Below are 24,688 nucleotides of genomic sequence, written 5' to 3' on the forward strand. Positions count from 1 at the left end.
CCTGGTGCACTGTATACCAACCGAGGTTGGAAAGCTGCAGTACTAGAAAACCAATAGTGGCCCTCACAGAAGAGTGAAGTGGAGGTGAAAAGCTGATGGGCGAGCATTAAAGCTAAAAATGTGCATTGTACACCAACTACACTCCTGCCTTGTGCTGGTTTTTCTAAAGGATAAATATACCCAAGATGGTTTATAGTAATAAATCGACTAACAAGGTCTTAAGTGGTGTAGAAATAGTTGACATAATATAGATACACTGGGGAGTACAAGTCTCTAAAACGTTTTGTTCATAGAGAGCTCATTTTAGATGTAGGAAGACCTGTGCAATGCAAAACGCAGTCATTCTAAGTGAAGGTCTCCAATGGCTGAAATTATCTGGACCACTGACCTATATTTCTGCCATAGTAGGAGGAAACCTATTTGAGTGAAGTCTGAACAGACCATTGGCAAAAGAGTATTGCTGGAGAGTCTCTATACATGTATGCATCTACTTATCAACTTATATTTTTTTATTAATTACAACACTTACCTTCCTTGACTCCATAAGCTGGTGCAAGCCGACAACAACAAGTAAACCAAGACCTCCAAGGAAAACGTACAAAAAGATCCTTATAAGAATAAAGACAAAAGATATGCATTATCTGTACCATTCTTAATTCAGGACTGGAAAAAGAAAATGTCAACATGGCTACATTCAGAATCAGGCAGCTGGGGGGTGGGGGGGGGGGGGGGGGAGCTTAAGTTGTGCTTTGCTTCTCTACGACTCATCTTCCCTGATTTGAGCAGGGGGGGGGGGGGGGGGGGGGTCAAGATGGATTTTTTTGGAGTGGAGGGGTGGTAGGCGCACATACACAACATAAAACTATGCCTAGCTGTCAATGATGGAGTTTCCCCATCTTGTGGATCAAAATAACATCAAGCAAATCTACATTCGCTCACGTTTTCCATCTGATGTCACTTGGAACCAGTCTGTGGAAAACGACCTATACTTGACAGCTAGCCACCTCAACTCTATATATTACTTGCATGCAACCAGGAGTTCTTGAACAATAAGTGCATTGCCTCGTGAACATGGATAAGCACCATAAAACAAACAATTGAATAACTGGAACCACTAGTTTGCGCTAAAGTCCGCAATGTACTGGCCCAACCCGAGTGTGTCAAGAACATGTGATCATATTTGCTCGTTTAGTGAAGAACAAAATTCAATCTGATTAGATCATATGGAATGGGGACACAACGTTTGAGAAGAATTGTAAGCGTGAATGCACTACTCTCGTCTTTATGCATTAGCAAATAAGTATAATTATTTTCAAGTGCCTGTAACTCTGTAAATATGCAGAGAGAAGTAATTTCCAAGATCACTCCTAGAGACTAGGTCCAGAGGGTAGACTATATTAAAGTCACAACAAATTCCATATCCCATGAATAAGCAAGACATCTTTTTAGAGGTTACAAAAAGGCCATATTGACTGGAATCCTAAAAACTGTTTTTTATTTTACAGCTTTGTGTTGTACAACAATATGACCAGCCTAGTCAATGTAAACCAGTTTGTAGAGGATCTGACTGTGGTGATGTCAACTCAAGTTGTGCCTTCAGGGTCGAGGTGTTTTTCAGCTTCAAAGAAGCCTGTGGTACTGAAGCAGTTTCAATGTCGTCTAAACTCTGGTTTTACAGCTATTAACTTAGAGGATTCTCCAACATTGAAGGTGCCGTTCCCAGTTGCATGGTCTTGATTACAGTGAGCAGCAGTATGCTCATCCTTTTTCGGAGACTGTGGTTCCGTCCAGGGATAGTGCTCGTTGGCTTTGTCATATAGCAGTGGAGACTTTGGAGGTTTATTCACAGTGGAAAGATCTGTGTGTGATGTGCCCTTTCAAGGCTGAAGGGGAGTGGTATGACAGATCCTTGGTATAGGACCCCAAAGCCCTAGGTGTGATCGAATATGCTACTTACCAGTATGCATCTGTTCTTGGCATGTAGGGCTGCTGACATTCATATCGGTGCATAGATTGCCGCCTAGTGTTGGGTCCGGATGATTGCACATTGTTGTCCTGGAAGAGTCTTTGAAGTATCACGAGATAGGTGGCTCCTCCCCTGGACTACAGTGCGCATGGGCATCCCCTCCATCCTTAGATTGTTTTTCGCCATTGTGGCATAGATGGAGTATAATACAGTGAATGATGACCATGCTAACTAGTAATTACTGAATGCTACAGCTGCTACAGGCGCCGGGGAGGAGGGTGGGCGATATGAATGTCAGCAGCCCTACATGCCAAGAACAGATGCATACTGGTAAGTAGCATATTCGGTTCGAAGCATGTGGGCTGCTGAATTCATATCTGTGCATAGATTATATAGCAGTCCCTCCATTTAGCGGCAGCTTCCCGTGCCAGCTGCAGCAGTCTGAAAAAGAGTTTTGAGAACAGCCTGTCCTACAGCAGCTTGCTTTCTTGAGTGTACATCTACACAGTAGTGTTTGGTAAAGGTATGTATAGTATGTATAGTGGACCATGTGGCTGCTCTACATATCTCTTCTAAAGGAATATTTCCCAGGAAAGTCATGGAGGCCCCCAATTTTCGTGTGGAGTGGGCTCTTGGAGGAATAGTTAGTGTGCGCTTAGCTTTATGATAGCAAATTTGTATACACTTAACGATCCACCTAGCTATTCCTGCTTTGGAAATGGGGTTGCCTTTGTGCTGTGGAGAAAAGGCAACAAACAGTTGTTTTGTCTTCCTGAAATTTTGTGTTCTATCAATATAGTACATGAGAGCCCTTTTGACATCAAGTGTGTGGAGTATTCTCTCTGCTACATTCTCAGGATTAGGATAAAACACTGGCAGTTCTATGGATTGGTTCATATGGAACTGTGAAATTACCTTGGGCATGAAAGTAGGGTTGGTGCGTAGTACGACCCAGTTTGCATGAACCTGTATAAACAGTTCTTGAATGGTTAGTGCCTGAAGTTCACTAACTCTTCTTAGTGAAGTAATGGCAACTAGAAAGGAATATGCTACTTACCAGTATGCATCTGTTCTTGGCATGTAGAGCTGCAGAGTTGTACACTTAGCATAGGTCGCCATCTGGTGTTGGGCCCGGATGTTTGCAGTTTGTTTTTCTTCTTGGACCGTCTTTGGAAGTCACGAGTTTGGTGACTCCTCCTTCGGTCCGTACTGCGCATGGGCTTCGGCTCCATCCTCAGATTGTTTTTCGCCAACAGGGAAATGATGGAGCGTAGTAATAACAGTGAGAAACCCATGTGTGTTGTATCTAAATAAGATGGACTGGAACGGATACAGGTAGCCGGGGAGGCGGGTGGGCGTGTACAACTCTGCAGCTCTACATGCCAAGAACAGATGCATACTGGTAAGTAGCATATTCCGTTCGAGGCATATGAGCTGCAGATTGTACACTTAGCATAGATTATATAGCAGTACCCAACCTTAGCGGCGACCACCGGTATCCGTTGCAGCTGTTTGAAAGAGTGTTTTTAGTACAGCCTGGCCCACCCTAGCTTGCTGCTGGGAATGCACATCTACACAGTAGTGTTTTGTGAATGTGTGCGGTGTAGACCATGTGGCTGCCTTGCATATGTCATCTAAGGGTATATTCCCTAGAAAAGCCATAGAAGCCCCTAACTTTCTTGTAGAGTGGGCTTTAGGGGGAACAGATAATGTTCTCTTTGCCTTCTGATAGCAAATTTGTATGCATTTTACAATCCACCTAGCTATCCCTGATTTTGAGATGGGGTTGCCTTTATGTGGTGGAGAAAAGGAAACGAACAACTGTTTGGTCTTCCTGAAGGGTTGCGTTCTTTGTATGTAATATAGCAACGCTCTTTTCACATCTAGTGTGTGTAAGGCCCTTTCCGCAACAGATTGGGGTTGCGAAAAGAAGACAGGTAATTCCACTGATTGATTGAGGTGGAAGGGGGTAATGACTTTGGGCAGGAACTTCGGATTAGTTCGAAGTATGACCTTGCTGTGATGCATTTGTATGTAAGGTTCCTGTATGGTGAACGCTTGTATTTCACCAACCCTTCTAAGGGAAGTGATAGCTACAAGGAAAGCGGTTTTCCAGGTGAGAAATTGTAGCTCACATTTGTGCATTGGTTCGAAGGGCGGACCCATTAGTCGTGTAAGGACCAAATTTAGATTCCATACAGGGGAGGGTGGTGCCCTGGGAGGAATTACTCGTTTGAGGCCTTCCATGAAGGCTTTAATAGCGGGCACTCTGAAGAGTGACAAATGCTGTCTGTTTTGTAGATAGGCAGCGATCGCTGCTAGGTGTAGGCGTATGGATGAATACGCCAGGTTACACCTGTGAAGATGGAGCAGATAGCATATGATGTGTTGTATGGATGCATCTAGAGGGTTGATTGTATTGTTACGGCAGTACATTACAAATCTTTTCCACTTTGCGGCATAGCATGCTCTAGTGGTAGGACGTCTGGCTTCCATGATGATGTTCATGCAATCAGGGGGAAGGTTAAGGTACCCGAATTCTAAGATTTCAGGAGCCAGATCGCCAGGTTGAGCTGAGCTGGGTCCGGGTGCCTGATTTCTCCATGGTTCTGGGTTAGGAGGCATGGGGAAAGGTGCAGTTTTTGATGTGGTACCACTGATAGTTGTAGTAGCGTGGTGTACCACGGCTGTCTGGCCCACGTCGGAGCTACCAGAATGAGTGTGAGGGAGTGCTGTTGTAGTTTCCTGACCACTAATGGAATTAGTGGGAGAGGTGGAAAGGCGTATGCAAATCTGCCTGACCAGTTCATCCATATCGCATTGCCCTTGGACAATGGGTGTGGGTATCTGGCGGCGAAGCTTGGGCATTTTTTGTTTTCGTGGGTGGCGAAGAGGTCTATTTGAGGATGCCCCCACTGTCGGAAGAATGGGTGAAGAACTTGTGGATGCAGTTCCCATTCGTGTAGTTGTTGAGTCTGTCTGCTGAGCAGATCTGCTATGGTGTTTTGTACGCCTGGAACATGTTGTGCCAGGAGAAAAATGTTTTGGGGAATTGCCCATCTCCATATGCTCTGGGCTAAGCGGGAGAGCTGGGGAGAGTGTGTCCCCCCCTGTTTCTGTATATAATACATCGCAGTCATGTTGTCTGTGCGAATGAGGACTGCTTTGCCTGAAATCTGCTTTTGGAAAGATTTTAGGGCTAGAAAGATCGCCAAAAGCTCCAGATGGTTGATGTGGAGCGTTTTTTGCTGTGGCGTCCATAGACCTTGCATTGTGAGGTGTAAGAGGTGCGCTCCCCAGCCGGAGAGCGATGCGTCCGCTGTTAGAGTCACTTGGGGAACCGGGTCCAGGAACGGCCGTCCCTTGGAAAGGTTTGTGGTGTTCCACCACTGCAGAGAGTGATGTGTGCGGCCGTCCACCAACACCAGATCCGTCAGCTGACCCTGGGCCTGGTTCCACTGTTGTGCTAGGCACTCCTGAAGTGGACGCATGTGGAGTCTTGCATGGGGCACTATGAAGATGCAAGACGCCATCATCCCTATGAGCTTCATAAACACTCTTGCTGGTAGAGAGTGTTGAGGAAGGAATATTTTGCGTAAGGCTAGAATGCTTGTGATTCTGGCTGAGTTTGGATAGGCAATACCTTTTGAGGTGTCTATGGTGGCCCCGAGATATTGCTTTGTGTGAGATGGTATGAGGTGGGACTTTTGGTAGTTCACCGTGAAGCCTAGCTGATGAAGCAGTTGGATGGTGCTGTTTGTATGTTGCACGCATTGGTGGTAGGACGCGGCTTTTATGAGCCAGTCGTCTAAGTAAGGGAAGACGTGAACATGTTGACGTCTGAGGTGTGCTGCTACTACTGCTAGGCATTTGGTAAACACCCGTGGTGCAGTGGTGACCCCGAAGGGGAGAACCTTGAATTGGTAATGTTGCCCGTCCACCACGAACCTGAGGTATTTTCTGTGAGAGGGGTGTATTGGAATGTGAAAGTACGCGTCTTTCAGATCCAGTGTTGTGAGAAAGTCTCCCTGGCAGAGGAGTGGGAGGACTTGTTGTAAGGTGACCATGTGAAAGTGGTCTGAATGTATGTAGGCATTTAGAGGCCGGAGATCCAGAATGGGTCTGAGGGTCTCGTCTTTCTTTGGGATTAAGAAATATAGGGAGTAGACCCCTAGATTTCGTTGATTGTCGGGTACCTGCTCTATGGCGTGTTTCTGGAGGAGCGAGAGTACCTCTTGTTTGAGCAGTGTGGAATGCTCTTGGGACATTGGACGGTGCCTTGGTGGGATATTGGGTGGGGTAGATGTTAGCTCGAGGCAGTACCCTGACCGAATGATTTGGGTCACCCATTTGTCCGATGTTATGGACTCCCATACGTGGATAAAATCTTGTAGTCTGCCCCCGACCGGAGTGGAATGGTCTGGGGGGAGCGAAGGGGAGTCATTGTGCGGGTGGGGTGGCAGAACGGGTATTGTTGGTTTTGCCCCTGCCCTTATTGTTGTTGCCTCTGTAACCACCTCTTTGGTTGCCCTTTGAAAAGGTATTTTGAGGAGGGGATTTGTAGGAGGTAGAGGCATTATCGGTGGAGGAGCCTCTACCTGTGCCACGAAAGGACGAGCGTCGAAAGGAACGCTTAGAGGCTTGGGTCTGGAGCGCTCCCATAGACTTCGCTGTGTCTGTATCTTTCTTCATTTTTTCGAGCGCTTCGTCTACCTTTGGGCCAAAGAGTGTTTGCTGGTCAAAGGTGTGATTAAGTATTGATGTCTGGACCTCAGGCTTGAACCCTGATATCCTGAGCCAGGCATGGCGTCGAAGCAGGACACTGGTGTTTATGGCTCTAGAAGCAGTGTCTGCTGCATCGAGGGCACACTTAATGGAGGTGTTTGTGATTAGTTTGCCCTCCTGTATCAGGTCATGAGCTTGGCGTTTGTATTTCTCTGGAAGGTGCTGCATAAGAGCCTCTAATTCATCATAGTGTGCTCTATCATATCGCGCAAGCAGTGCTTGTGTATTTGCAATGCGCCACATGTTTGCAGCCTGGTAGGCGGTGCGTTTACCAGACGCGTCCAGAAGTTTAGATTCCTTGTCAGGTGGTGGGGCATCTCCTGAAGATTGGGAGTTAGCCCTCTTTCTAGCTGTGGAGACAACTAGGGAATCTAGAGGAGCAGGGCCCTTGATGTATGCAGGGTCTGTGGGTGCCGCCTTGTACTTCTTCTCTATTCTAGGGTTTAGTACTCTGGCTCTGACAGGGTCTTTGAATACCTCTGTAGCGTGCTTGGTGACACCCTTAAGCATGGGTAAAATAGCAGTGGAACGATCTTGTAAATCAAATGTATCCAGTAGGAAGTCTTCTTCCACTGGTTCCGTGTGCATGTCCACCCCATGGTAGTGTGCTGCTCTCTGCACTAAATGGTGAAACCCTAAAGAGTCCTCTGGAGGAGACGGCCTTGATGGGTATAGGTCGTCTTGAGGTACATTGGGTACATCAGGGTTATTATAATCCTCCCATGGATCTGGGGTCCCTGGTGGAGTGGGATCCATTGGGGCGTCCCCTGGGTCATTGTCCGGGTCCCCGTCATCCGGGTCTGGGGATGGGGCCGGATCGTAGTGAGGTAAAGGTGGAGGGGGTGGTGGTGGGAGGGGGGGTGGCAGTGGGGAGGGTACTCTAAGGGGAGAAGTAGCTGAGTCCCTCTTTTTGGGTGGAGGAGGAGGAGCCGGAGCCTCAAGGCGACGCTTCTTAGTAATCACAGTCAAAAGGCCAGTCTTTGGATCTCTGGACAAAGTCTTTTGTAAAGGGTCTGGTGTAAACAGAGCCAATGGCGCCGAGTCGTCTGTCGGCACCGGCGATTTCGGAACCGGAGGTTTCGATGTTCTGTGTACGCCCTGCTTTTTGGAGGTCTCCGTGTGTTTCGGCGTCGAATGCTGTTTCGGCGCCGGAGCGTCGGTGCCGACCGATTTCTGTTTGTGTTTGGTCGGCGCCGAGTGTCCAGGCTTCGGCACCGGTGGTTTCGGAGTCGAGCTGGATTTTGCAGGCTTCGGTGCCGAGTGGTGTTTATCGGCACCGGGCGTCGGCTGGCTCGATCCCGAGCTGCCGTGAGACTTTGAGTGCTTCGACACCGGGCCCGAAGGTGGGGTGATCGAGGCTTTGGTTTTGGTTTTGCCCAGGCCGGCAGGCGAGGGAGTAACCGGAGTCTCTTTGGTTTTCGGTGCGGGGCTGGGAGGGGGCATTGTACTCACGGCCCGCTGTCCTGGTGTTACGTCCTCCAGGTCGGAGTCGTCGGCCTCGGAAGCGCTGACGATGTCTTCTCCCAGTTCGGTGTGTGTCTGCCCCGAAGCTTCGGCGTCGTCTCCGAAGATGTCCGGTGGAACTGTCGAGGATGAGTGCGCCATGGTGCGTCGAGCCTTTCGATCCCGGATCGTTTTCTTCGATCGAAAAGACTTGCAGGCGGGGCAGTCTCGAGCCTCGTGTTCCGGAGAGAGGCAAAGGTTACACACCTGATGGAGGTCGGTGTGGGGAAATTTAGACCCACATTTTGGGCACTTTTTAAACGGAGTCCTTTCCATCGGCCGGGACCGGAGTCGCGGAGGGCCCGAAGGCCGGTGTCGATGTACGGGATGGAAAAAGTGCCGCTTCGAGAGATGAAGATGATGAAGGAACTCGAAGAATCGAGGATTTTCCGTCGAGGCTGGAACCGTAGAAGTTCGAAGCCGGAGTACGAAGGATCACATCCGAGCCCGATGGCGGAAAAAAACAATCTGAGGATGGAGCCGAAGCCCATGCGCAGTACGGACCGAAGGAGGAGTCACCAAACTCGTGACTTCCAAAGACGGTCCAAGAAGAAAAACAAACTGCAAACATCCGGGCCCAACACCAGATGGCGACCTATGCTAAGTGTACAATCTGCAGCTCATATGCCTCGAACAGCTACTTTCCAGGTTAGAAATTGAATCTCACAGGAGTGTAGAGGTTCAAAAGGTGGTCCCATTAGTCTGGTGAGGACCACATTTAGGTTCCAGACCGGCGACAGGGGGTGTCTAGGGGGAATCACACGTTTGAGGCCCTCCAGGAAAGCTTTGATGGCAGGCACTTTGAACAGTGAGAGGTGCGGTCTGTTTTGAAGGTAAGCTGCTAGTGCGGTTAAATGTATACGGATGGAATTGTATGCCAGATTGCATCTGTATAAGTGTAATAAATAACAGATAATGTTTTGAGTTGACGCATCCAGCGGATTTATGTTATTATTTTTACAATAAATGATAAATCTTTTCCATTTGGCCGCATAGCACGCTCTGGTAGTGGGTCTCCTTGCCTCCTCGATGATATTCATACATTCTGGAGGCAAGTTTAGGTAGCCAAATTATAAGATTTCATGAGCCAGATCGCCAGGTTCAGCTGTTGCGGATCTGGGTGCTGAATCTCGCCATGGCTCTGCGTTAAAAGTGAGGGTGTGAGCCGTAGCCTTTGATGCGGTACCACGGAGAGTTCCAGAAACGTGGTGTACCATGGCTGACGTGCCCACGTTGGAGCAACCAGGATGAGCGTCATTGAGTGTTGCTTGAGCTTGCGTGCCACCAGCGGTATTAATGGTGCTGGGGGAAAAGCGTACGCAAATCTGCCGGACCAGTTCATCCATATTGCATTGCCCTGCGACTGGATGTGGGAACCTGGCGGCAAAGTTTTGGCATTTTGCGTTTTCCCTTGTGGCGAATAGGTCTATCTGTGGATGACCCCACTGCTGGAAGTACGGTTGGAGTACTGATGGATGTATCTCCCACTTGTGCATTTGGTGGCTGCGTCTGCTGAGCAGATCTGCCATCTGGTTGTCTTTGCCCGGGAGGTGTTCCGCCATGAGGAAGATGTTCCTCTGAATGGCCCACTTCCACATGCTCTGAGCCAGATGAGACAACTGTGGCGAGTGTGTTCCTCCCGGTTTCTGTATGTAGTACATGGCAGTCATGTTGTCCGTTCGGATCAACACGACTTTGTTGCACAGGTGTACTTTGAATGCCTTCATGGCTAGGAAGATCGCCATCAGTTCCAGAAGGTTGATGTGCATCTTCTTTTGCTGTGTCGTCCATAGGCCCTGCACTGTGTGATTGAGTACATGAGCTCCCCATCCCTGGAGCGACGCGTCCGCCGTCAGTATGATTTGTGGAACAGGCTCCTGGAACGGTCGGCCCTTGCAAAGGTTTTGTGGATTCCACCAATGCAGAGAGTTGTATGCCCGACCGCTCACCAACACTAGGTCTTTTAACTGTCCGTGGGCCTGATTCCACTGACGTGCCAAGCACTCCTGAAGCGGGCGCATATGTAGTCTTGCGTGCGGGACTATGAAGATGCAGGAGGCCATCATGCCTATCAACTGCATAAACACCCTTGCCGGTAGTGAGTGTTGAGGTTTGAATTTGTTTATGAGCAACTGCATGCTGTTGATCCTCACTGAATTGGGCTGTGCCTTGGCTGCCATAGTGTCTATGGTTGCGCCTAGGTACTGCTGTATGTGGGCGGGTTGAAGGTGGGACTTTGGATAATTCAGTGAGAAGCCCAGGCTATGAAGAAGGTGAATGGTGTGGGACATGTGGCTGGCACAGAGCTGGGCTGACTTTCCCTGGATAAGCCAGTCGTCCAGATAAGGATAGACGTGTATGTGCTGTCTCCTTAAGTGTGCCGCCACTGTTGCCAGGCACTTGGTGAACACTCTGGGTGCCGTTGTTACTCCGAAAGGGAGGACTTTGAACTGGTAATGCTGATTTAGAACCGTGAACCTGAGATACCTTCTGTGTGAGGGGTGTATGGGTATATGGAAATACACATCTTTGAGATCTAATGTTGCGAGAAAGTCTCCCTGACCGAGCAACGGCAGCACTTGTTGCAGAGTGAGCATGTGAAAATGTTCTGAGAGAATGTAACGGTTTAGAGGTCGTAAATCCAGTATGGGTCTGAGAGACCCATCCTTTTTGGGGATCAGAAAACACAGTGAGTACACCCCTGATCCTTGGTCTTCTATGGCTCCTTTTTGGAGCATACTGAGAACTTTCTGTTGGAATAAGTGCAAGTGCTCTGCGGACATATGATGGTGTCTTGGTGGTATGTTGGGTGGAGTGGACGTGAACTCTAGACAATAACCGTACTGGATAATTTCTCTCACCCACCTGTCTGTAGTAATGGATTCCCAGACTGGCAGGAACTGTTGGAGTCACCCCCCGACAGGTGTTACGTGGTCGGGGGGCAGTGACAAGGCGTCACTGTTTGTTGGTGGCGGAGGACCTGGAGCTGTTGTTTCCACGGCCTCTGCCTTTGACCTGGTTTCCACGGTATCCACCTCTATTATTTTTATTATAGGTGGTCTGTGTACCTCCTTTAGTGTACTGCGACTGTTGGGAGTTTTGGCTTTTAGATGGTCCTCTGTTGCTGGAGCGATGAAAGGACCCACTCCGAAACTGCTGCGATTGCAGAGCTCCCATAGACTTTGCAGTCTCCGTATCCTTTTTGAGTTTTTCTAGGGTGGTGTCAACTTTGGGGCCAAAGAGGGAGTTAGGGTTTACAGGTTGATTGAGTATAGTTGTTTGTATTTCTGGTTTGAATACAGAGATTCTTAACCAAGCATGCAGTCTTAACATGACGCTGGTGTTAATAGCCCCAGCTGCAGTGTCAGCTGCGTCAAGAGCGCACTTAATGGAAGCGTTGCTTATAAGCTTCCCTTCTGTAATTAGGGACTCTGCTCCTTCTTTATACTGATCTGGGAGGTGCTGTAGCAGTGTCTCTAGGGTATCATAATGTGCCCTGTCGTATCTAGGCAGAAGTGCCTGAGTGTTGGCAATTCTCCAGATGTTAGCTGCCTGTGCAGCAACCCTCTTTCCTGATGTTTCCAAGACCTTAGTCTCTTTGTCTGGGGGAGGAGCATCACCCGTTGTCTGCGAGTTGGCTCTCTTCCGAGCATTGGAAACCACCAATGAGTCTAAAGGCAACTGTCCTTTTATGTAGGCAGGGTCCACAGGAGAAGGCCTATATATTTTTTTCAATTCTAGGGTTAAGGACTCTCGCCCTTGTGGTCTCCTTAAAAATGTCATTAGCTTGTTTCAGGACCCCCTTCAGCATGGGCAGAGTTTTAACAGATCTTTCTGAGGTAGAGAAGGTATCCATTAGAAAGTCGTCCTCAATAGGATCAGTGTGGAGCTGTACGTCATGATTGTTGGCGGCTCTTTCAATTAAGGCATTGAAAACAGCCGTATCCTCTGTAGGAGATATTTTTACCACATATGCCTGTGTGTCTGGAGCAGTATGTGGGTCCCCTGCATCAGTATTGTTCACCCAAGGTTGGTTTTGTTCCTCAGGGTCAGTGTCCATAGGATAAGTGCCCTCCATATCACCAGCATCCACATTAGAGTGTGTGGGTGAGAATGACTGAGGTTCTGTGGCACAATATTGAATTTGTTCCACTAGAACTGGTGATGTGGTGCTTTTTTTCTTTAATGGAATTTTGTAGGGCTCCATTGGTGTCTGTTACTATTTTCCGTTTGTATATGGAAAGTCTACCAGTGTTGGCGTCGATAAATTGCCTGGGATCCTCATCGTCGTGAGGTATTGCAACAGCTCTCTTTTCCGTTTGTATTCCTGTCGGTGCCTCGACAGTTTTCTTCGGGTCGATAGGTTCTTGTCGGTGGAGAGCGTTCTGGGCGTCGAACATTTTTGGTCGCACCGCTGGTGGGAGTCCGAACTTGAAGTGCGTCGACGCGATGTGAACCGCGCTGACCGCTTTTGGCTGCGGGGCTGCTTTTGCGCCAATCATGGAAGCCTTGTTTTGGATGCGGAATAACGACTCTGACACCTTCTGCTTTACAAAGGGAGACTGTGCCGTGGATTGGACACGGTCCTTCAACGCCTTTTTCGTTGTGGCATCAAGCCCCGTACCAGATGTCGTCTTCTGGACACGAAGACTGGAATGGGGTGGCTCTCGAGGGCCGCTCTCCATATGTGTATCGACGCTCCTTGGTGTCGATATCTTCGGGTCGGCAACCTTGAATGTAGGTGCCGCCCTCGGCTCGACGTTCGTAAGACTCCTTTCGGCGTCGACAGCCTTCTTTTGTGTCTTCGGCTCTGAGGGCTTCAAGGCCTTGTGGCCGTGTAGAGACTCTTTCACTTTCGGTTTAGCTTTCGGTGCCGTTGCCTTCAGTTTCGATTCTTGTTGATCGAGTGATGGCGCTTTCGATACAGACGGCTCTTTAGGATAGTTCGACGCCGGGCATTTATGCGGGGCGGAAGAACGAGGGGAATGATCTTGGGTAAGGCCTTGTGGCGATCCCGCGACCTGAGCCTTATCGAGTGTCTCTTTGGGCCCTGAGTGGACCTGTGGGGGTAGCTCATCTTCCTATCCTCCTCGGCCCCAAGGGCCTCTCAGTCGTCTCCGACCTGTTCGACGACTTCATCTTCCTCTTCATCTAGAATATGTTCATCCTCGGCATCATAGTCGGATTCACGCTCCGACGCTGGATCCGATATGAAGATACTCGGCGCCGAACGAAAACTATACCGACGAGTAATAGGCCTAAATACTCTAAGAGCTAAGATTAGGACATCCGAACCCAATGGCGGAAAAAAACAATCTAAGGATGGAGGGGATGCCCATGCGCACTGTAGTCCAGGGGAGGAGCCACCTATCTCGTGATACTTCGAAGACTCTTCCAGGACAACAATGTGCAATCATCCGGACCCAACACTAGGCGGCGATCTATGCACAGATATGAATTCAGCAGCCCACATGCCTCGAACCTTTCTTCTGGATGAAAGATTCAATGGCGCTCTGAGATTTTGAATTCCCAGAATTGCAGTCATCTCTGGTTACAAAAATTGGACTACACTCCAAGAGCCTTTGCTGTACAGGAAGCCCCCCCTCACCCCCCCAAAATGATTAGAGTGGAGGCCCTTGACATTCTCATCTATCTTTCTGGAAGTGGACTTGGTCCATATTCAGTCCTTTGGGAGCTCAGATAGTTTTCAATGACATGTGATGCATGCCACAGAGTTGCTTTCATAGTTGTCCTTAGTAAGGCACAGATTAGAGACCCGATGTATTTTCCATCCCTCCCTACCCTTAAAACACATCAATCTCCTATAACCCATCACAAGTCAATCACAAAGCTCTCATGGTTATTCATTCAAAGCTCAATGCTGTCAAAGCATTCGTTTTTCTGATCCCGCAGCACTGAAGTCCTCAAGTGATTCACAGTGGCAGAAGAGCAGTCAACCCATATCTGATCCCTAGGGAAGGAAGAGCAGTATGAAATGCAGTGTGTCCTGGTGCAATACGTGTTTCAAGGGAGGTACCACAAATCACCTCAAAGGAAAAACAACTTATAATGGTCTAACCCCAACACTAGTTGGCTGGAATGTACACAGCATGTGGTGTACTACTACACACGCTGCAAACGTGACGAATTAGAAAGTAAAATCTAGTTTTTACCATGGCACTGTGCTCAAGAAGAGGTGGAGGAGGTCTCAAAACTGAATATTATGTGAACTTTGGAGCCCTAAGAGAAAACAAATGGCTAACAATTGCCTTATCGGAGGACAGGAGATTTCTCTCGACTACAAGAAATTTACAGCCATTTCTTTTTTTATTTCTCTTTTTTGGTAGACTAGCTATAAAAGGAGCCTGGTTCTGTGAGAATTTGCATCAATGTGACATACTACAGAAAAATCTGAGCTGTGGTCTCCGACGAACAAAGTTTATCGCCCCACACCTCATAGGATACCTATCATATCAAGCAAGGAGATAAGAGTAAATACAATTAACACACTACCTTCATACAACCAGGCTTTTGATTTAACCTTTCTCTGGGTTTCTGCGACTGTTGGCAGGGAACAGTTCTAGCGGAGCACTAGGTAAAAACTATTACTGGAGAAAGCACATTCAAAACAAATTCAAGACAAATGCAAGACAAAAGACCATGCTAAATATAAAAATCACACACAGACAACCCTGGTTGACAAATGTTACTACATTGAACGCTGGTCTATTTTGGCAAATTAGTCTTCAACAAGAAAATCTAAAATTTGATTTTTAGAGATTGAAGGAAAACCTAGTGATATGCCAAAAATAAAAGCAGAAGTTAACATTTTACAGAACTGCAAAAGTCATTATTAGGCATTACAATTAACTATGAAAATAATGCAAGCAGATCAGGGCAAAGTGAAGCTGGGATGAAGCTAGCACACACAGATGCTTAAAGACATAAGTTGCTAACATTGCAACAAAAACAAAAAGGTTGGCAGTTCTAGAAAGGCAATGCTACTTACGTTTCACCATCCAGTCCATCCTCCCTCTCAATGATTGTCACGGTTTGATTGAAGACTGCATCCTGGAACACATTTCCCTATGAAGAGGGATTTAAAAAATATATATTTATATTAATAAAAAAAGAAAGTTACTTTAACAGTTCATATAGTTAAATAACGTTACAAAAATACATGAAGTAGAGGAGTAGACCTTATACCGACAAGCAGAAATTTCTATCATCCTTCAAAAAATTACCTTCTCTCCATTACAGTGACAAGAAGAAACAAGAAAAATTAGGGCAGCAATAGTGATGGAAATAAATACATTCCGCTTTTCTGCACAATCCTTTTGTACAATCCATCCTCAGTCAGCACAGAGAATTTCAAAGCATTTTTAAAAACTAGTGGTCATATACTTCTTACGCGATAGCAATTTCCATGGTGGTTACGCAAGTGAATACTACAGGTGCCTGCACTACAGGTGCCTGCACCCCAGGTTTACTTCACCCACTTTCTAGAAATACTAGCTGAAACAGATCAATATAATATGGTGAGACAGAATGAGAGAGTTACTTTTAATCCCAGTTCTCCAACGTAAATATTCTCTCAGAATTCATTAAAGGTACAATTTATGCAGTCAAGCTGGGTATGCGGACTAGAGGCGGAAGCCACACAAACATCGGTTTATCTTTATCGCTCTAAATCCACCATCCTCGGTTTAACATCCCCTTTGATGCAGACAGGCCTTACAACAGCATGTTCAGCAAATTTAAAGGTAGATGGCTGAATACTTCATGCACGTATGCCAGGAAGGGACCGGTTTGCATTTGTGTTGGTACCTTTATGATACATGACATAACACAGTAGCTATACTCTCTTTAGTGTAGGTGGGCCCATGAGAAAAATCAAGTAATAGAACAGTAGCTCATACCTATGCAAATGTTATTTTATTAATTCCAGTTATGATTTTAGAGCAAAGTTTACATGGAAAGTATGAGAAGACTTTCTGCTGGAGGGAAAACTATTTAATTCAGATTTAATTAACTCCAGAAAGAAAGGAAGAGCAAGTCATCCAAAGATGCAACTAGGCACCAGAGGCAAACTCTCTAATGAAAATGCAATAGAAGGCAGTTTAGACTATCTAATGCTCATACCTGGAGTCACCTGGATGGTTCAGATGGACATATTGCATGCACTTAGGAGGCCAGTGGTTACTATCAGTGATAAAAGGGTGGGGTGGAGCATTTTCCCCCAGACATTTCATTAAGGAAGTCTATCTATTACGGCATTTATATTGAACACACTACCCTGTAAAGCAGGTCCAAGGGGAAGAACATGCTCCATCTAGGACCTATCTAGAAATCCGCTCTGATGCAAGTCAATGTATCATAAGATTGAATGAAAGATTCCTAAGCAGGCAAAGGAAACCCCTACACTCAGGTAAAGTGGTCCACTTTGGTGCAAGAGTATAACACAAGTAAGCTGGATCAAAGGATAGTTCACTTAACCTCGAAATCCTGCTTTCCATTTGTAACCTTCACATCCATTCTTCTACAACACTACAATGCATCATCGTCCTAATAATAATAATAACAAGCAGGGTGGAGCCAGATGAAGAATCATGGCAACAGAAGCTCAGGAAATTTAGCAATGGGTGTCCGGTGTGTAACATCCCCTTTATGTCTTCACATAACTCGAAGGCAGAAACTCAGGAGGCATATGATGGGTTTTAAACAATAAGGTTATTTTCAATACTTTCAAGATCTAGGGGATTCTTGCGCGGCTAGGTTTACCAATGTAACAAATTCACATTGCCAAGAAGGTTGCCAGGGCCAAGTTCTTCGGGGATTGCTCTTTTGAACTGGTTGAAGTTACTGGCTCATGCAGTTCCTCAGATTCCCTAGGTGTCAAAAGTGACTGCTAGAGTAGACAGACGTAGCAATGGTTCTCATAGCTCCACACTGACAAGACAGCAGTGATATCCTGATCTGCTCCACCTATTTATTCAGCCACGCAGTATGCTTGTGAATCCTAAGTGGCTGAATAAATATCTATTTCAGACTAAACAGAGAACTCAACAGTCCATCAGCATACTCGGTCCCATATCCCACAACATACTTTAAGGCACCAATTACTCTCATTCCCAGTCCTGCAAGCAGGGACAACTGCAGCTAATTGGCTAAATGCGTTTGGGCACGTCCAGTGTTGAAATGGACTGTTGCTTGACTTGTACAGCGCAAATGTGTGTACTGAAGAAGTCTAGTGGAATGAAGAGGATACTGTGTTGGCTACGACTGCCACATTTCAAAGAGAAATATACCAGACACTTGCTCACATTTGAGATGCAAGCAAAAGGAACAAATGGACGGAATGCTGAACAAAGCACACATTCACCCCCAGTCACAAAGATCTGGGTTTAATCCATCATTCTTTTGTTCACCAAGCCACCCCAGCTTGGACCCAGCCATATGCAAATCAGTCTTGACCCTGTGCCTCATGGGAACATTCCAGCCCAAACTGCCAAGCCAGGTCCTGCCTGGACTGAAAACAAACTTTCTGGGACAGTTTGGGGCATCACCCCATATCAGCCAGGCTAGCTTGAATCCAGTGGCGCAGTGAGCACGGTCTCAGGATGCTTGCTACAGGTCCAGGAAAGGCCTGGCAGTTCGGGCTGGACTGTTCCCATGAGAAACAGGGTCAAAGCTGATTTGCATATGGCTGGGTCTGAACTGGGGTGGAAAAGTGAACTAATAACGATGATGGACTTAAACCAGATCCAATAGTGACTGGGTGGGAGGGTCTGAAAAGTTTTGGCGCTCCGTCCATCATCTTATTGGGTTTGCACATTTGAAATTCTGCTAAATCCCGGGCATGTTACTTAAACACATCTTTATATAAAATCATCTGTATTAATTTTAACATGGCCATTCTATATTTGTTTTTTCACTTTATCAGTGAGGGATCATTAGGCAGCTCTATTACACATTTTGAAGGGTTTTTTCTTATATTTACTGTTTAAAGGATGTATTGATAAGGGGAAGTATTTACTTAGTTATTAGGGAGAAAAAAGAAAACGGCTTTAGGCGATTTTCACATTTGACCCGGCCACGACATAATATTGGCCCCACAATTAAAAACAGTTCAGGTGGCAACCCTAGTTGGCTGGAAGGTTCATTTCAGAAACTGGCACCGTAGTATGTGTAAAGTGCTGGAAGGGGACCACCCTGCTTATTGAGTAGAGAGGTCACAGGTTACAGTCATAGGTAGCCCAAAAAAAGCAAGCAGGTCGGGTTGATGCATTTCCAGGACTAGTTTTCTGACTGACTAGTTAGTTCAGAGTCTGGTGCAAGTAGAAACCGTCCAAAGATTTCATAAAAACCACAGCAGATAAGAATGTTGGTGCTTTACAACTGAACCTGCCTCCACAAGGTGATTGTTTTTTTTTTGGTGCTTTTTTAAATAAATCTACTTACAGTAAAACTCTTCGGGGAGGTCAAAAGAAAAATGCATGCCTGGACTGAACCACCCACCAAGTGATCCATCTTCTTAGTTGAAAATGGCTTTTTTTTTTTGTTGTAAGCAGGTGAACTGAACACTCCTCTGCACACCTGGGGAACGGGACTCCATCTGTTGAGGTGTGGTCTGTGGAGTGGCAATACTAGGTCCCTGTAGAAAAAGTTTTCTAAAATGTGTTCCTTTCTCCCCTCGTGCTCATGTCACTGCCTGTCAGCTTGCTTAATGGATAACATAATTCTATCAATAGATTACCATGTACTTTCCAGTAAGAGATACAATCAAACCAGTATACACTTATGTCACAGAAAGGTAAGAATCGAGCCAGTATGGATGAGTGGTTGGATAATGGCTCCATCGCATCATTACTAGACCCTCTCCACCCCACTGCTCGACCTTCAGGTGCTTCCCACCTAGAACCCTGTGCACTCTCGGCAATAAACTTGGTTTTGAATCTATATTTAACTGTAGTGGTGTGTGAAGTACAGTGAAGTCAATTGTTGCTGTCCCTTCAGAAACCAAAATTGTTGAATTTGTTCTAGATGAGGTTATATTATGGAGTACTGCTTTTTATTGCCACTTGTAGTTCGAGCCAAGTGACGCTGAAATAACAAAATTACAAGAACTTAAGTGCAAGGAGAGAGCCAGGACTAGATGAGAAACACCAGACATCAGATAATCGGAGATCTACGGGAACTTGGTTCCTAAATGATACCGACATAACAGTGCCTGCTGCCAATTTTGTTTATCATAGCGGTTCTACAAAAATGTAACATGTGAAGATTTTAAAATTAAAGTTAAGATAACCGTATTTGAAAGCCCTACCATGATTTTGCCACACGTTTTTATCTAGTTATTCTTTTTTAATAAATATATTTTCAGAAACACACGATGATACCTCTTGCTTTGCAAAATAGATACACAGTTTCTCTCAAGCCATTAGCCCCCTTGGAAACAAAAATGCTTTGCCTAGCCTTTTACCAATCACATTTTACCCGCAGAAGCTTGTGAATCCACTTGCAGGGTAAAGTTAGAGCGAAATCTATTTTTTTTTTTTTTTTTTTTTTTTTTTAAACATGTCCTACGTGTACTGAAATCTTATCCACGCTGTTTACACATCTATCCAGGTGATGTTAAGCACATCCATTCTATCATTACCATGACTAAGCGAAGCACGCTAATGCAGCTTTGGACACCTTTCAGTGAATAACTCATTCAAAACAGACATTTCCTTTTGGATTCTGGTATATGTAGCCCTGCTCTCATGACTACAAGTATTTAAATAGACAGACAAACAAGAACAGTGTAGGAAGCTGGATCAGTATACGGTATACCTCTAAGTGGTTATATCGTGCACAGAGTCCAGAGATTGCACCAGATGTGTACAAGGTTCAATGTGAACTCAAAGTGCTCCCTTTGTGGTAGTTTGGTGGAGCAGCCTTAGGCCTAACACAGAGTGTAAGACATTTGTTATGCACTAATAAATAACACGTCTCAAAAAGGAGAGCCACATCAATTTTAGAAAAAGAAGCTTCTTTCAAGATTTATTTCAAGACCAAGATATTCGCAAAAGGGCAAGTACGTTGTGTTAGGAAAAATACTTTACTCTTTAAAAAGGGGACACTTTAACTTTGCAAAGCGCATTATGGAGGAAAACAAGATGGTGTTTTTTCAGGCAAGTACACGACACAGTTTCAGTCTCTGGGGGTTTCAGGTCAACACAGGGCAAGGTTCAGATTGGCACCAAAATTGCACCACCAGCGGCACAGCGTCGATGGCTCAGACTAACCAATAAAGACTGGGGGTTCTCAAACACGCGCTGCTCACAAGTGAGTGAAGAGATGGTCGATCTCCTGGAGTTAAGGTAAGAACAATGGTGAGGAGAGGAGGGGGGTCACCAAACTTAAACCCTCAGCAACACAGGGGCAGCCAGGTGCAGAATGCCACTGCCGTGTTAGGCGCCCAATGTAATTCAATGGGGAAGATGGATTTTGAAGAAAGGCTTCAGGCTCAGGCCAGGAGGTCGGACCAAGAAAACACACAGCTGCCCAGGTAAGTAAAAATTCTACAGGAGGTAGGGACACAGTTGGTCAGGATCCCCAAGGTCCAGAGACTTCGGTTGCAGAAATGACCTTGGGGGTCGGAAAACAGCTTACCGGGTAGGTCGCGGTCAGGGGAGTCTTCGAGTTGAGGCTGCAGGCATCTAAGCTGAGTCCGGCAGGAGTCAGCCCACAATGGACTTCTGTTCAGAAGCGCTGGAGAGCCTTGACATGACCAGCGGGTCACTTGGACTTGAGCTGTGGGCGTCAGGTGCAGAGGAGGATCCGGAGGAGAGTTGGCGGTTCCTCAGACAGATTTCTTTGGTTTTTGTAGAGGTTTCTTCTGGACAGGTCCACTGTCCATGGGAAATTTAGAGTCTTTATCTAAGGCACTCCGTCCTCCCAGGGCTTTGGAGGTCGCTGGGCCTGCAGGATGAATAGTCTTTTTGTACCAAAGGCGAAAGGCAGCAGACAGGCCAGCAGGGCTGGTGCAGAGTCAGGCACTGGTCCATCTTCACTCATGCTGGTGCAGCTCTTCGGTGTCCAGGCTTCTCAGGTCATCGTAGCTCTCCCTTTAGGATCTGGGAGGGGGGGAGGGGCTAAGTACTAGATTTAGTGGTTTTACAGGGGAGTAACAGGTAGGGACCAATTGGTTTCTTATCTAGGGTGTCTACACCCATTATACACCCCTCCGGGGTCCCACCATCTTCGAGATAGTGGACACTGAAAAGTGTGCTTTACTTCGCCTTCAGCACCTGAGGGGTGGAGTTGGCAAGAGGGGCACACCTCTTGTTCTCATGGCGGTTCGCCCGCCAAAAGTGTGCGTTTGAATAGGGGCGGCCATCTGCTGCGAGCAGCAGTGGCTGTTGAAGCTTTCCTTTCGAGCACTTTGCCCATCCTGAGGGAGTAGGTGGGACACCTCTGACCAGATGCACATTCTTTTCTGGCCTCAGAGAGCAGGGGCTCTTCATTCAAGGCAGGGGTCGAGAAACATGTCTGGTGGTGGCAGGCTACCTAAAACCAGTCAGACCACTCCACGGTCAGTAGGTTTTCAGGGGGCACTTCTGAGGTGCCCTCTGAGTATATGTTTTAATAAATCCAACACTGGCATCAGGGTGGGTTAATTAAGCTGATTGTTTGGCACCAAACACTCCGGAGTTCAGTGAAGCCATCATAGTGCTGGGGGACTACAGTTGTCTAGTTTCCAGACCATGTACTCTCTATGGCTTCCCAGGCACTTACAATATTAAGAATAGACTTAAATGTTGTAGGGGCATATCTGCTCATGCAACAGAAACCCACTTTCCCACAAACAGGATGCACTATTATTGCAGAACTGGGAAACTTGTGCATTGCACATCGTCCACTTATCCTGCTTTACCCTTAGTCAACCAATACCATTGTGCACCAGTGCATCTCTTGCTCCTTTTTAATTCTGTGTGTTTCAGACACCATTTCTCCTGGGAGATTGTTCCATGCACTCACTGCCTTAAATACATTCAAATGTTAATCCTGCCTCAATTCCATTCAGTCTCATCATGGCAAGTTCTAGAATTGGAAAAAAAAAAAACTTGTTAAAGCTCCTCAATTCACATATGTAGCTATACCGTCTTTTATGGACTTTAAGACTAGTCCCCGTCTAGGTTTACATGTAATGTTTCATATTCATGTAATAAGAAAAGCAACAAAACAAATATGACAGCACACTTTGTTCTTCATGATCTTCAAGGACCCTCAGCATCAGATGTTCTGAGGACATGGGTGGACATTTGCAGAGAAGAAAGCATACAGACATGTCATTGTCCAACCCATCACGCTGTCCATAAACGTCCTTAAGCAGCCGTCTGCTCAAGCCGACTGGTTGGCGAGTTACAAAGAAGTCTATGTGTAGAAACCCCATGAATTATTGGAATATGTTCTGCTCGTGTGGTCAGTGGAGACACTAGCTTAAGCTCTATGCACCATACTGGTTCATATTCGCAATGTGGCCACATGCACAGCAAAAACACTCTCAGCTGACAAAGCAGTGGAGGACTAAGTTTCCCCTTGCTTCCAGATGGTGAAGAGCAGTTTGCTGTGTGGGCCATGAATAATCACAATGGATCTCAGCAGCTGCATCAAGGCCTTTAATGAACACTTAGGTGAATTAGACTAGTCTCACAAGGCACTGATTTGGAGCTCCTGGGCACTGTGACCTGCAGACTGAGTGGGCAGAAGGGGCATCATATCTAGAGTTTAAAAGTACATGCCTTCCAGAGTTGAAACCAGAGATGAATGGACTTGTGGTGCAGAAAATTGTGCCACTGCAGTTCTAGAAGGAGTTGCAGGAAAAGCCTGCATAAGGTACAGCTCCAAGCTGTTGTAACCACATTGCCATATAAGCACTCGTTCTCTGGTAAGAGTCTGGGGTATTAAGGAGGAGCACCTACAAAGCCTTCGTCATTACACCTTTCTAGCACCTCTTTGGGTGCAGGGATTCATGGCCATTGGTGCCAGTCTCTGATTTAAGAAGAGCCCTTAAAATAAATAGCCCTGGGACGCCTCAAACAGGGTATTCATTTTTCTAGAGTGACCAGGACCAAAGTAGGGCTGGCAGCTGGAACCGTTTTGATGGCCCTATGGTCTTCAAGACCAGCCTCTCCAAGGCAAAGATGTAGGGAAGTCCCTCTTTTTGATATGGTCACCCCTGCTTTTTGCTTGGCATTCGATGGACTTTTGACAGAAAGTGCACTGCGTTCCTGCTATATAGGTCTCCAGATCTCCCACTAAAGCTGTACAATTGTTCCCCCAATTGGCAAGACCTTTGGCACCCCTGTATGTCTCTAGTAAATGGCAACCCAGATACCTAAGCCATGTGTACTACAAAGGGTCCCTAAGGGCTGCAGCATGTATTGTGCACCCTTAAGGATCCCCTCACCTAACTCATGCAGGCTGCTTTTGCAGTCTGCATGTCTTGGTGCAGATAAAAGTGAAGACACAACATGACACATCCCTATGTGTCATGCCTGCAGACACTGCATGCAGTATAGGCAAGTCACCCCTCAGCCCTAATGTAGGATGTACCATACTCCATGTGTGGACATAGCTGCAAAGGCCCCTGTACTAGCTAGTTCCATTACAGCCAGTGCAAGTCACCAGGGAAGTAATTTTAAGTACATGTGCTGGACACTGGTGAAAAGTATCAAACATCTTGTATTAATAAACCATGCTGATTCCAGTAATGGATTTATTAATACATGCATCCAGGCGGCACTTTAAAGGTGCCCCTTGAAAACATACCAACTACTAATGTGCTTGCTGAATGGTTCTGACCAGCCTGCCATCAGACTAGTTTTTGATCTTCAGGGTCAAGGGACCACGCTCGACGGAGGTCAGGAACAAAGCCTACTCCAGTAGAGGGTGTTTTACACCCCCCACCCCCCTCCAGTAGGATTAGCTCTTCATTAAAGGCCCGCCCCTTTGGAATGCGAATATGGCTTTCCTCAGAGGTGAGGAGATGCCAACACCCCCAGATCAGGGCCTATAATGGCACTCTATTAGACAGAGGAGTGTTCACCCTCACGCTAGTTGCATCCCTAAGGTGGGCTACCTGATGTGGACACGAAAATTTTGTGTCTGCCATCTTGGCATTGTCAGAATTAGAAACTCTGGGACAGGGTTATGCCCACTTACCACAGGAAGTGGTGATATAGGGGGCATAGTGACCCCAGGGTTAGGAAGCACATTGGCTACTACCCTACACTCCCCTAAATCTAGAATTTGGGGGGGGGGGGGGGTCCTTGCCACCAGGAAATAAGTTCCTGTCGACCTGAGAGAAGACGACAGACACTGAAGAGCCGCAACTGCACCTGTGCCTCCTCTCCTAGCCCAAGTCAAAGTGAGCAAATAGTGCCT

General features: G+C 46.6%; 1 protein-coding gene across 1 annotated transcript in view; it reads right to left on the minus strand.

Moving 5' to 3' along the window:
• The window catches only part of SSR1 (signal sequence receptor subunit 1), a 193,445-nt gene that overhangs the window by 86,320 nt on the left and 82,437 nt on the right, over positions 1-24,688 (minus strand). Inside the window, exons 5-6 of the mRNA XM_085607224.1 lie at positions 15,264-15,340; positions 530-608 (exon numbers count right to left, since the gene is read on the minus strand). Coding sequence (XP_085463350.1) covers positions 530-608; positions 15,264-15,340 — 156 coding nt within the window. The remainder of the gene's footprint in view (positions 1-529; positions 609-15,263; positions 15,341-24,688) is intronic.

The sequence above is a fragment of the Triturus cristatus genome, chromosome 5_2 (assembly GCF_964204655.1).
Source record: "Triturus cristatus chromosome 5_2, aTriCri1.1, whole genome shotgun sequence".
Taxonomy (NCBI): Eukaryota; Metazoa; Chordata; class Amphibia; order Caudata; family Salamandridae; genus Triturus; species Triturus cristatus.